The 13,689-nt window shown below is 41.4% G+C and overlaps 3 protein-coding genes across 3 annotated transcripts; 1 reads left to right on the top strand and 2 right to left on the bottom strand.

Moving 5' to 3' along the window:
* Positions 1-948: 948 nt before the first annotated feature.
* Positions 949-1,407, bottom strand: LOC142510673 (uncharacterized). Its single transcript, XM_075619623.1, has one exon. The coding sequence runs from the start codon at positions 1,405-1,407 to the stop codon at positions 949-951; it is 459 nt and encodes a 152-aa protein (XP_075475738.1).
* A 2,516-nt stretch (positions 1,408-3,923) lies between these two features.
* On the bottom strand, positions 3,924-5,861 carry LOC142510627 (uncharacterized). Its single transcript, XM_075619621.1, has 2 exons — positions 5,493-5,861; positions 3,924-5,330 (listed from the first exon to the last, which is right to left on the bottom strand). The coding sequence occupies exons 1-2, from the start codon at positions 5,859-5,861 to the stop codon at positions 3,924-3,926; spliced, it is 1,776 nt and encodes a 591-aa protein (XP_075475736.1).
* Positions 5,862-7,146: 1,285 nt separating this feature from the next.
* LOC142545110 (protein PHR1-LIKE 1-like) lies at positions 7,147-12,596 on the top strand. The gene is made up of 8 exons (XM_075652083.1): positions 7,147-7,281; positions 8,851-9,570; positions 9,651-9,849; positions 9,957-10,033; positions 10,125-10,164; positions 11,296-11,353; positions 11,765-11,834; positions 11,998-12,596. Exons 1-8 carry the CDS (start codon positions 7,162-7,164, stop codon positions 12,322-12,324), a joined length of 1,611 nt encoding a protein of 536 aa, XP_075508198.1. The 5' UTR covers positions 7,147-7,161; the 3' UTR covers positions 12,325-12,596.
* The last annotated feature ends 1,093 nt before the right edge of the window (positions 12,597-13,689 follow it).

The raw sequence follows: 13,689 nt of genomic DNA, 5'->3' as shown, positions 1-13,689 counted from the left end.
TTCCTTCGTTTTCTTCGCATTTGAATATCATTTTAAAATATTTCCAAGTGTTATAGATAACTTGAACCTCTTCAAAGATCCTTATGGATTTTAATCCATTTTTGCCTACACATTTGAGAGATATCCAGGGTGGGAGTACCCGGGCCAGGGTTCGGGTCCCTGGTCTTAAGGGATAACCGGGGTACGGGTCCCTGGGCTTGGTGGATAATCGGGGTACGGGTCCTCGGGCCAGGGTACGAGTCCCTGGGCTTGAGAGATAACAGGGGTACGGGTCCTCGGGCCAGGGTACGGGTCCCTGGGCTTGAGAGATAACGGGGTGCGGGTCCCCGGGCCAGGGTACGGGTCCCCGGACTTGGTGGATAACCGGGGTACGGGTTCCCGGGCCAGGGTACGGGTCCCTGGACTTTGTAGATAACCGGGGTGCGGGTTCCCGGGCCAGGGTACGGGTCCCTGGACTTGGTAGATAACCGGGGTACGGGTCCCCGGGCCAGGGTACGGGTCCCTGGACTTGGTAGATAACCGGGATACGGGTCCCCGGGCCAGGGTACGGATCCCTGGACTTTGTAGATAACCGGGGTACGAATCCCTGGACTTTGTAGATAACCGGAGTACGGGTCCCCGGGCCAGGGTACGGATCCCTGCACTTTGTAGATAACCGGGGTACGGGTCCCCGGGCCAGGGTACGGATCCCTGGACTTTGTAGATAACTGGGGTACGGTTTCCCGGTCCAGGGTATGAGTCCCTGGGCTTTGTAGACATTTCCTTGAACAATTTCTTTATTCGATGCGGACACAGTAGATACAAGTGCTTTTAAACATAATACTTCTTTAAATGAAAAGCATTCAATGACCTCTTAAGAGAGTGTCCCTGAGAATCCTCGAGATAATAAGCTGCCCCTGAGCTGACTCTTCGAACTATTCTGAAGGGTCCTTCCCACCGGGCTTCAAATTACCCTACATCACCCACTGGTTTGACCTTTTTCATGACCAAGTCCCCTATCTGAAAATCTCGTGATCGAACATGCTTGTTGTAAGATTTCATTACCCGGCTGCGATAAGCTTCCATTCGAATGGCTGCTCTGTCTCTCCTTTCCTCAACCAGATCAAGTTCAATGACCCGGGACTGATCATTGTTTCTCGGGTAAGATTCTACTCGAGTAGAAGATTGCCCAATCTCCACAGGTAGGACTGATTCTGAACTATAAACAAGGCTTGTAGGGAGTTTCCCGAGTAGTTGTTCGTGGTGTAGTTCGATATGCCATAATACACTCGGCAGTTCTTCCATCCAATCTTTACCATTTCCATGGAGCCGGGCTTTTAATTCTTGCACAATGATTCTATTAGTTACTTCAGTCTGACCATTAGCTTGAGGATAGGTTACTGAGGTGAAGGATTGGATAATCTTCATTTCTTGACACCATGAGGTGATTTTCTTTCTCTAAAATTGCCTCCCATTGTCTGAAATTAATTTCCTCGGGATGCCATATCTGCAAACAATATTTTTTCAGAGAAATTTCATGACTTCCTCCTCAGTAATCTTGGCTAAGGGCTCGGCCTCTACCAACTTGGAGAAATAATCCACAGCCACAAGAAGGAATTTTTTCTGTGCTCGGGCTATGGGGAAAGGACCCACGATATCCAACCCCCATTGATCAAAATGGCATGACGCTGAGATCGGTTGCATGTTAGCAGCGGGGCGATGATGAAAATTAGAATGGTGTTGGTAACCCTGGCATTTTTGAACAAGCCGGGCAGCGTCTTGATTCATTTGAGGCCACCAAAATCCGGCCAAAATAGCTTTCCGAGATAGGGCAGTCCCACCAATGTGTTCCCCACAGCACCCCTCGTGTATTTCTCGGAGGACATATTCTACCTCATTCTCCGATAAGCATTTGAGCAGAGGGCCTTGATATGATTGCCTGTATAAAACATCATTCAAAAAGACGAATCTGGGTGATTGTTTTCTGATTTTTGCAGCCCGGGCTTGATCTTCTGGGAGCTTGCCATGGACTATATATTCAATGAGAGGGGTCATCCACGAGCTTCCTTGGGCAGATGGTACTTCTTCATCAACGGAAAGCATTAACCGCTGTAAAACAGAGAACTTCTCGGGTGCTTATATCTGACATGGAAGCAGCTAATTTGGCTAACGTATCAGCTTCTGCATTTTTCCTCCCTGGGAATTTGCTCAACACCCCAGTCGGTTAGAGACGATGCCCGGGCCTTGATGAGCCCCAGATACTTGAGCATTTTTTCATTCTTGGCCTCATATGCTCCCTTGACTTGCTAAGGTGAACAACTTAGAATCAGAATAAATAATGACTCGGAAGGCACCGACTTCCCGGGCAGCCTGCAACCATGCCAGAACAACTTCATATTCTGCTTCATTATTAGTGACCCTGGAGTCAATTCTTAAGGCCAGCTTGATCTTTTCTCCTGATGGAGAGATTAGAACTACCCCAACTCCACATCCTGACAAGTTTGATGCCCCATCCATGAAAATTCTCCATACTTCTTCCTCTCCCGGTTGAATCATCTCAATCAAAAAGTCTGTCAATGCTTGGGCTTTAATAGCAACTCGAGGTTTATATTCGATGTCATATTCCCCGAGCTCTACAGTACACTTAATCATTCTCCCTGAGACTTCAGTGTGTGTCATGATCCTCCCGAGTGGAGAATTGGTGAGAACCACAATTGGATGTGAGAGGAAATAAGGCCTGAGTTTCCACGCAGTCATTACCAGAGCCAGGGCTAATTTTTCCACTTCACTATATTTCAATTCTGCTCCTCGGAGGGAATGACTGACGTAATATACAGGCTTCTGGTCGGCCCCTTCTTCCTTGACGAGCACCGAACTAACAGCGTACTCAGTAGCAGATAAATAGACCCACAATTTTCCCCGGGCTCTGGTTTTATCAAGATAGGCAGCTCGACAAGATGCTTCTTCAAGTCTTGAAAAGCTTGTTCACATTTTTCATCCCAACCAAATTTTTGTGCTTTCCTCAAAACTTGAAAAAATGGATAACTTCGATGAGCAGACCGCGAAATGAAGCGTGGCAAGGCTGCAATCCTCCCGGTTAATTTCTGCACATCCCGGACGGATTGAGGGGAAGGCATGTCCATTATTGCTTTGATTTTTTCGGGGTTGACCTCGATTCCCCGATCAGTTACCAAGAAACCCAAAAACTTCCCACTTCTCACCCCAAATACACATTTAGCCGGGTTGAGCTTTATTCCATACTGTCTCAGAGTGGTGAAGGTCTCGGCCAGATCATCAATAAAGCCGGAAACCTCTCGGGTCTTGATTAGAATATCATCCACGTATACCTCAATATTCCGGCCTATCTGCCTTTGGAAGACATGATTCATCAAGCGTTGGTATGTTGCCCCAGCATTCTTTAATCCAAAGGGCATAACAACGTAACAGAAGGTGCCCTCGGAGGTGATAAAACTGGCTTTATCTTGATCTTCGAGAGCCAAGGGGATTTGGTGATACCCCTGATAGGCACCCAGAAAGCTTAATAACTCGTATCCAGAGGTGGAATCCACCAGCTGATCAATCCGGGGGAGTGGATAGCAATCTTTGGGGCAGGCTTTATTCAGGTCCCTGAAATCGACGCACATTTTCTACTTCCCAGTGGATTTTGGGATGAGGACCACATTTGAGAGTCAAGTAGGGAATTGGAATTCTCTGATGTGACCGGCCCTCAACAATTCTCCTACTTGCTCTTCAATGACTTTATCTTTTTCAGGGCCGAAATGCCTCTTCTTCTGCTTCACGGGCCGAGATCCCGGGAGAATATTTAACTTGTGTTCTACCACTTGGGGTGAGATCCTGGCTAGTTCGTGTTGAGACCAGGCGAAAACACTAATGTTAGTTTTTAAACAGAGTAAGAGATTTACCCGGGTGGACATGTTGATATCTCAGGTCACCCGGACGTGCTTTCCCGGCTCAATTTCCACCACCTCCTGTTCCTCTTCTGCAACAAAATGTACCTCCCTCTCTCTTGCCACCTCCTCCTGACTCTTCTTCCCCTTCCCCTCCCTTCTCGCCTTCTTCTGGTCTACCCGGATGGTCTTCCCATAACACTTCCGAGAAGAGGGTTGATCCCCCTTGACTTCCCCGACCTGTCCTCGAACCAGAAATTTAATTTTCTGGTGATAAGTGGAGGCCACAACTCTCATCTCATTCATAGTTGGCCTCCCCAAGATGATATTGTACGAGGACGGGGCATCCACCAGTGTAAAGACTGTCATCACAATTTTCCTCAAGTCTTTAGTGCCCAGGGTCAGTGGCAGGGTGATTTCCCCCTCAGGGTACACGACATGTCCAGCAAAGCCAAACGGGGCAGTCTCAACCGCCTCTAACCGATATTCATGCAAATCCATCTGGACCAGTGCCTCTTTAAAGATGACATTGACAGAACTGCCATTGTCAACAAATACCCTCAACACATCATAGTTAGCCACTCGAGCCTGGATGACAAGAGCGTCGTTGTGGGGTAAACTAACTCCCCTGAGGTCTTCTGGTCCGAAGCTTATAACTGGCTCGTTCCTCCTACTTCCATCAACCTCCAAGCACTCCCTCATGCTCCTCGATTTTCGAGCCCGATTGGAATCACCATCTGTGGACCCTCCCGAAATCATTTTTATTACTCCTCGGCTCGGGGAAGGGTCCTTCCTTTCAACTTGTGTGCTCTTTTCCTCCCGGGAACTCGTTTCTTCCCTTCTGCTTCCACTCGGGATGTTTATTGATTTGTGAGGAGTGTACTGCCCGGGACGTTGAGACAACCAGGGCGGATGTCTAGACTTATCCCGGGGAGGATGAGAGACTGGCATGAGACGCTTGCTAGATTCCTTCCTTAGAGTTCGGAACTCATGGGTACTGTGAGAACATTCCTTGTGAAGGGTGCAAAACCCTCTCTTCTCCGGTCTTGGTGCCCTCGCCATTGGACTGGGAAGTGGGGCCGTGTCTGAGCTGCATTCCTGGATTTCTCGATCCCGGGCAATCCTCAGAGGGACATGAGAGAAATGTCCCGGACCGCTTTTCTTGTGAGCTCTCTCCTCGGGCTTCACAACCCGGTCTCCTCTCGATCTCTTCAAAGCTTCTCTCTTCTGGTTCTGTGCTTCTTCCATATTGATATACTTCTCTGCCCGGGATAGAAGATCTTCAAAGTTCTCGGGCAATTTTTTGGTCAGGAATCGAAAGAAATCCCCTTCCCACAGTCCATGCATGAATGCGGTAGTTTTTATCTCGGGTGCACAGGTTGGGACATCTAAAGCCACCCGGTTGAATCTTTTGATGTACGCCCTTAAGGTTTCATCTTGTCCCTATTTCACCTCAAACAGGCTAAAATGAGTCTTTTTGTATTTTTTGCTACTACTGAATTGATGCAAAAATATTTTTTGAAAATCTTGAAAACAGCGAATGCTCTGTGGTGCCAGCCCTTCGAACCATCTCTGTGCAGAATTGACCAGGGTGGTCAGAAATACTTTGCATTTAATCTGGTCTCCGTAGCAATGCAACATGGCCATATTTTCAAAGCGAGCAAGATGCTCCTCGGGGTCAGAACTCCCATCATAACCTTTGATTTTGGCTGATTTGAAGTGCCCGGGCAGTGGTTCCCGGACAATAACATCAGAGAATGGGCAACCCTTTACAATTTGAGCACTGTTCTTAGAAACCACTTTCCCTTCCAATGCCTTCACCTTCTTCCTTAATTCCTCCAACTCTTCTGCCACAGTGGGAGATTTAGAACCCGCACTTGACTCCCTCTCCTCCTCCCTTCTTTTTTCCCCCTGCGGCTGCTCACGTTGCTGCTCGGGATGACTGGAATGATGAGTGGTGGTCTTCATTGCCATGGCTATCTTAACAGCAGCAGTTATAATCTTATTCAACTCCTCGGGTGTTAAATGGATGGTGGGCAGAGGACCATTAGGTGGGGGGCCACCTGCAGAGAGACGAGTGTTGTTCTCTTCCTGGACCCAGGAAATGTCTTGATTTGCTCTTCTAGTAGGAGCAATATCAACGCCTTAATACTCAGATTTCCCACGGACGGCGCCAATGATGCAACCCGGGCGACTGTGACGAGTCGGGTTGGGAACTCCGCCGGATTTTCAATCAAGATGTTGAAGGAAATATGAGTTAGATGTCTGGACTGAACTTCTCTTCTTCCTGAGAGATTTGAGAGATTTGCGAACAAGAAAATAACCACGTGAATGGGCGCCGGAGGGGTGTCCGGCGTGACCACTCCGATGCTTAAGTTAGTGAGGAACTCAAGCAAGAAAACCAATGTAGCCAAGTGATGGCTGTGAGATTGGTGTGGAGAGTGGGAGTAAATGAACAATAAATGAAAGTATTCAATGTGTGAATTAATATTTGAATAGGGAGTAAATGCAAGTAAAGAACCTGGTATTTATAGTAGAGGATGCAATGATGATCTCGTTCTCTGTGTTTGAGCATTAATTGTAGTAGAGCGGCTGATTATACCCTATTGTTCTGATATTTCAAATCTCATACTAGTCACGTCCAGCCTACTTGATTTTATCAACCACTTGCACTTATGTCAGAAATAGGTCGGCTGTGCATACTCTACCAAGTAGACGCCATTAAATGCTCCACTCATATCGAGGTGGCCTAGGTAAAATACTTTTCGAGAATCCTTATGAGGGCCCGGGCATACAACGTCCCGGGGAGATAATGTCTCGGGTGCTCCCCTGGCCCGGCCTCTCGACTGACTGGCCCTTCCATGAATTCTTCATGTCGCTTTCTCCTTGTCCCGGTCAATAGTCTATTTTTCTGACTCGGGCACTTTTCATGAACAGGCTCTATTGCCCGGGAGGTTCTGGGCACTATCCATGACCCCGGACATCCCGGGATATCATCATTATCTTTAAAGTCAATTAATTGACATTAAAACCATATATAAATCATGTTTTATTGACTAAATATTATATTTTAGAAATTCAAGGATTTCGTTTGGTTGGCTTGATATTATTAATAATTCAAACAAAATCAAATATTTGGTTACAATTTTTATGTAATGATAATTTATCTCACTAAATTAAATCATTAAGTATTTATCAAACACCAATAAAACCATTAGGAAAGTGCCACACGCTCCAAAAGGCGCGTGATTTAGACTGATGATTAAAAACATTAATGAAAGAAGGCCAAGGAGGACAAGACAAGGCGCACTGGTCACCGTTCAATTTTTTTGGCCACTTGCCGGCGACGGAATGCCCTAAACGACGCCAGCGCGTGCTAATTCCTGTCACACGTGTAAATGCAACTACCTTTACGTACATATCGTGTTTGTTATGCTCAGCTGTCGCAGAACTGTGGCGTAGATTTTGTTTTTTGGCCAGATAATTCGAGATGGGGCTTTGAATTGCCATTTTCTTGTACTTTGGGTAAGAGAATAACTAAATTGTGATTGATTTCGTAATTGGTAGTTATTTTTTCAATCTGTACTTGATGGGCTAAACTTTCAAGCACGACCCACGTCGAACTTTTGTCGATCATGAAACTTTTGTGTTTTAGACGTAACGGGGTTCATTGAGCTCAGAATTTGAAGATAAAAAAACTTGGTAGTTGTAATTAAGCCGAGCTTGGTATGACGTATGGGATTTTTATTGTCTGGTGTTTCATTTCTATTTTAGGAATTTATGTCTTTCTTTGTTGCCGTTTATTTAGATTTGCTTATTGTATTCGGAAAATACTGTGGACCTTGGTTTGAATTTATACATCATTCTAATCAACTTTGGTGCATTTTTAGGTTCTGATATTTGTCGTCTTTTCAGATAGCTTGAGCTGACCGATTCAGCTATATTGACGAATAGTTGTTTGTTAGCAAACTGGTTTGTTTCTTTGAATGGGAGAACTCATAGAATAGTCTGGTGATTGATTCAACAATCAGCTTGCAAACAAATCTCAGTTTTATTCATAAATCTTCTATAAACGTAGATTCTTGCCACGGGAACAAATTAAATTGCCCTGTTCACTTCTCGATTATAATGCCTCCGATTTTTTCCGTTAGAAAGATTGAGCAAAAAATCGTTGCTTCAAGCCTTCAACAGCCTAGGATAATACCTTTTTGATAATTAAGATCTTGTTATTTCGTTGTGGAAGTGTGCCATAAAGAGCGACTTAGAAGCACAGAACAGACATTGTGCTGGAAGAGTGTGTGTGTGTTTTTTTCCTGGCAACGTTGTAACATTAATGATAGCGTAACTGTGGAATGATTTAACAAACTGGCAGGTTTTTGTCCTTACCATGCATGGTGAATTTTGTGTACTGCAGTAGTGTTGTTTCTTTAGAAGCATTGACCACTAATTATGAATTGAAGATTTACATTTGTTTTAAAGCTTGATTAAATGAATTTCTAGAGCTAACTGTTGAAAATTTGAAGCATTAGCAATTATGTGTTTCCGTGAAGAAGCTGTGTTTTATTAGAGTCAATAGGAATTTTTAGTGACATCGCGTGAGAAGAGACTGTTATGTTATGTGAAACTGAACATAGTTCATGATGCATGAAACTCTTATATTGTATTTAAATCACTTAAGTGAGTTTCTATTTGATTGGTCTGGTCAAAGAAATATCATTTATCTGTAATAGAACAGATGATGGCGGTGTTTACTTAATCTGAAAGTTACACTTTGAGAAAATTTTCCTTGTAGTTTAGCCAGAGGGGCACTGACAGTGATCATTCTTCTTCTTAAATTTCTCTGTATGAAAAAAAATTAATTTACTCTCCTAAATTTTTTGAATGTTGGTTTTGCTTTCTTCTATGCAAAATTTGTGCCTCTGCCACTGATTATCTTCCCATGGTATTGTTGCAAGTTAAATAGGCGACCAAAAAAACTGAGCTGGTTTTGGTGACTTCATTGAAATTGTTGTCTTGTGTGCCAAAATTGTCAATGGAAGCAAAACCAGCTTTGTCCATTCAGAGATCACGTGCAAGCCAACTGGGTGCTTTTGGGACGTCAGGAGCTGTGCCACCTTCATTTCCTTTTCTTCCAACCTCTGTAGAAGGGACATATGCTAAATGTTCTGACTCCCTGCGGGTATCCCTGGAGAGGGAATCAATGCAACATCCTTCATCTGTAGTTTCACCATCGTCTTCCAGTAGTGGAGCAGTTGGTCATATTTTTGCTTCATCCTCGGGAATTTCTTCAGATCTCCAGTTTTCATCACAACAACTAGAAGGAAAGCATCCAAGACAATCCCCTTTCATTTCTCAGTCAACCAATAGTGGGGAATCAGTTATTTTGCCATATTCTATTGGTTCTAAAGCTCTTCAATCTTCTACATCAAGTCACTGTAACAATCAAAATAATGGATCCTGGTGTACAGATTCACTGCCTGAGTTTCTTGATTTTCCAGCCACAGCGCAAAGTTGTCCTCTTGATGGTAGTGATAGTGGCATAGTTTCTATCCAATCTGAGGATCTGAGCAAGCAAAATGATTGGCAGGACTGGGCTGATCAGATTATCATTGATAATGATGATTTGACTTCTGATTTGAATGATCTTCTTGCCGATGCAAATGTTGCAGAGCCAGAGCCAAAGGTGGAGATGATTTTTCTGTCCATGGTCTCCTAACATTTTCTTTAGCTTTTAATTTTGTGTTAATGCTGGTTTTGATTCAGATGTCCAAAGACTCGATAAATTACTCAATGCTTCAGCCACATGCATCCCAACAGCTCTCAGCTACACCTGGAGAAACTTGTGCCACTGCTGGTCAATCTCCCTCTTCAAATACTGCTCCAGCAAAACAGCGAATGCGTTGGACTCCAGAACTTCATGAAGCTTTTGTAGAGGCGGTCAACAAGCTTGGTGGAAGCGAAAGTAAGTTTATTTTCACATTTTTCCTCATGAAAGTCATTTTGATTAAATACTTGCCTAATTGACCTTGTACTCAAACTGGTCATGTTATTTTTTATTTTTAATCACAGGAGCTACTCCCAAGGGTGTCCTAAAGCTAATGAAAGTTGAAGGTTTGACCATATATCACGTAAAAAGCCACCTGCAGGTAGCAATTTATACTTTATTGCCCGTTTGTGGAACCTGTGTTTAGTATGATGGTCACTTTTCTTGACATTAATCTGTATTTTGAATTGCAGAAATACAGAACGGCCAGATATAAACCAGAGTCGGGGGAAGGTGTGCCACAAGTTCTTCCTAGTCCTTTTGCTATAAGTTTTTTCTTTAATTTATGTCTTCTAGTTTATTTCTTCATAATGAAGAAATGAAGAAAAGGTTTGTTGGCCATGTGACAACTGGTTGGAATAAATATAATGAAAAAGCGTTATTATTTTTCACTTGTTTGGCCACCCTTTTAACTTACATAGTACATAAAAGATGAAGTTTGACTGCCGGCTGGAATAAATATAATGAAAAAAGAGTAATTATTTTTCACTTGTTTGATCACCCTATTCACTTGCACATTACAGAAAAAAACAAAGTTTGACCTATAATTTATGCTTGCGTTGTCCAAAGGAACGATAATTGCTGTAAGGAACCATTTTATCATGGATGGTTGGGCAGAAAGACAATTCTTCGATATAATCTATGTTATGTTTTCTTCTTTAAAGTACCATAGTCAACAACTTATATAATTTTCCCAGTTATCTCCGCTGGTGGTTCATCTTGAGTTATTCGGAATTCATTTCTTTTTCATTTCCTTCTCTCATTTGGTGATGGGCTGGGTGAATTTACTATTATTTCTCTCTTTCTTGGGTTTCAAGAGTGCCAAGTCTTTTCCATCAATGTCAGGTTAAATTAAGTCTCTGACACTATTATTTTTTAGCATGTTTTTTTTCTTTTTTCTTTAGTTTTTGTTTTTCTACAAGATTATCCTTGTTAGTTTTAAGGAAATTTATCCTAATAATTTACATACGCTTGATGATATTTTGTCTACGAAAATGGTTGTGTTCGTTCTCTATTAATTATGTTTATTTTTCATGGAACATAACATATGAAGTCCTGATAAAGTTTTATGAGCTTTGTCATATTTAAGTCGTCCTTTTGCTATCAGTAACAACTGTGAGTTTATACATGTACCTCCTGGAGTTTTTTAAAGAAACTGGTAGACATCGTATATATGTATTCTCTAATCTGTGTTGTTTTTTTTTAAAAAAAATTATTTATTTCTCTCCAATGCATTCCAAAACATTATTTCTTTACTTTTTTCATCATTATTTTTTGTAGACATGGGCTTGTTACTTTAAAATGGTTATACTTAAAAGAGACCAATATTGCCGGCATCACTCACTCGATGTTTTTCTTTTGCAGAATCTTCAGAGATAAAACTTACCTCCATTGAAGAGCTGTCCTCTCTGGACTTAAAAACGTGAGTTGACAGTCTGTTGAATCTATGCTACTGCAGTGGGAAATCGTTCTTTATTGTTGCTTTCCTAATGTTAAGGATTGAAGATTCATTTGCGTTTGAATATCTTGACTGGGTCGATCATCGTCATTATACAACTAGGTCATGTTTATTATCACTGCCATTGGACATGGATTGTGTTAATACTACTCTAAGCTTCTGTAACTGGTTGCTTATATGTGCAATGAGTATTGCAAAATGCCAATATAGATACATTGTGATGCAATAATTGGGTTATATCCAACTAATACCATGTGTTTTCAATCCGAGGGGAAATTTTTATACTTTTTAAAACTTAAAATATGCTTGATAATTTTATTTGTCCACAAAGCTACTTCCTGTGCTTATATCGATTGCTACACAATTTTGAAATAGGGGGATTGAGATCACTGAAGCATTGCGACTGCAGATGGAAGTCCAAAAACGGCTTCATGAACAACTTGAGGTATGATTTGTCCTTCATGAAATTATATGGTAAAATTATCTTCATCCCAGACCTCTTTTTGTAGTTTGGAATGAAGTATCTTTTGATATGGCTCTAGGCAACTCTGATAAACATGGGGATTACACTGGTCTTCTCTTAATGCTGATGCTAATTATGCCTGCAGATTCAGAGAAATTTACAGCTACGAATAGAAGAACAGGGGCGATACCTACAGATGATGTTTGAGAAGCAGTACAAGCCTGGCACGGACTTGATCAAGGGGGTTTCTTCAACAAATGAGTGCCCATCTAATGAGTTGACAGATGCACCGCCAAATTCTCCTCCCCAAGAAACTTTAACTCTAGAAGCCAATAACAGCAAAGGAGGTGACTCGACTAATTTAGCTACAACATCCTCAGAAACTTCGAGACCTGTTGCTGGAAATCCCAAGGCCAATGATGCTGGCATGGTTGAGTCACCATCATCGAAGCGCGCAAAGGTGGATGAGTAAGGCCCCGGTAGTAGTGTTCTAGGCAGTATGTTGTCTTTCTGGGCGATATGTTGTCTATCTAGTTAGTACCCTCCCTAGAGTATGTTCTATTGACTTCAGAGAATGCAGTTTGTGAATTGTGAGAATTATTTCAACCCATGATGATTTTTATGCGATCTGTGAATACGAGTCTCTCTTCAACATGCCCAAAGAAAAAGTAAATATTGTTTTAATATGTAGTTTGGTAGCACTAATTTACGAAAGTTCTGATAGAAAATTTCGATTTTGACCAACGTTGAAGCCTGAATAATATACGACAATATTTCTGAGAATAACTGCAGTTATTATTTTTTTTATCTTGCAGAAATTAATATATTTAAATGTCATGCAAATTCTTTTTACTTTTATTTTGGAATAAAAAAAGAATGCTACTTTCATTCCAGTACTAATAAATCCGGAATTTTGAGGAAAATCTGCATAAATACGTAACAGAAAATTCTTGTTGGAGGTGATTTTGTGTAAAAATTTGCAAAGACTGAACATTAATTAACTCTGAAACCTCCGAGGGAAAAAAAAAAATAACTAATAGGAAGAGTAAAACGAAAAGTCAATTTAGAGGAAGAAAGTTTGGTGGAATCCACTGATTGAACACCTTTGAGTTGAAGCTACACACTATACAGAGACATATTGATTTTGGTGCCAGTTTATGGAAATACTTCATACATATCCTAAAACTTGGTTTTATATATATATATATATATATATATATAAAATTCTTGTCATGCAGACGTGCAAGTGTATACTCGCACCAACCTAAGTTCAAAGCATTGAAAAATGAGACATTTGCTACTGTTCTTTGTATGAAATACGTCCTCTTTTTTTAGACCATTTATATATATACAAACCCATGTAACTTGCTCCAACTCAAGATGTCGGCCACATAAAAAAAATGAGTAAGTTTGATGTGAGATGGTGTCAAAGATCTTTATTCATGAGAATAATCAATCATACTAATAATTTTCATGGGTGATCAAAATATAATATCTGTCTCACAAAATTATTCCATGAAACCGTTTCACGAGAGTTTTTGTGTAAAAAAAAAATATATTATTTCTTGAAAAAATAAGACAAATAACGTTAAGAACAACTGCTTAACATTATTTCGTCTGTCATTTCAAGATTCTCTTTAACATGATCCCTTCAAAAATGTTATTTCATCGTCAACCACATGATTCACAGTCAAAAAAAAAAAAACAAAAGCAATCAATAAAATATCAGACCTCAAAGCTTTCTAGAGCTATCATGGCATCAAATTTCAATCGTACTGTAAAGTATCACTTGTTTTATTCCAACAAAATATCATCTCAGCTACTAAGAAATATAAAA

This window comes from Primulina tabacum, chromosome 1, assembly GCF_025594145.1.
Source record: "Primulina tabacum isolate GXHZ01 chromosome 1, ASM2559414v2, whole genome shotgun sequence".
Taxonomy (NCBI): Eukaryota; Viridiplantae; Streptophyta; class Magnoliopsida; order Lamiales; family Gesneriaceae; genus Primulina; species Primulina tabacum.
The sequence above is the reverse complement of the archived record's forward strand: the minus strand, read 5'-3'. Positions and strand labels throughout refer to the sequence as shown.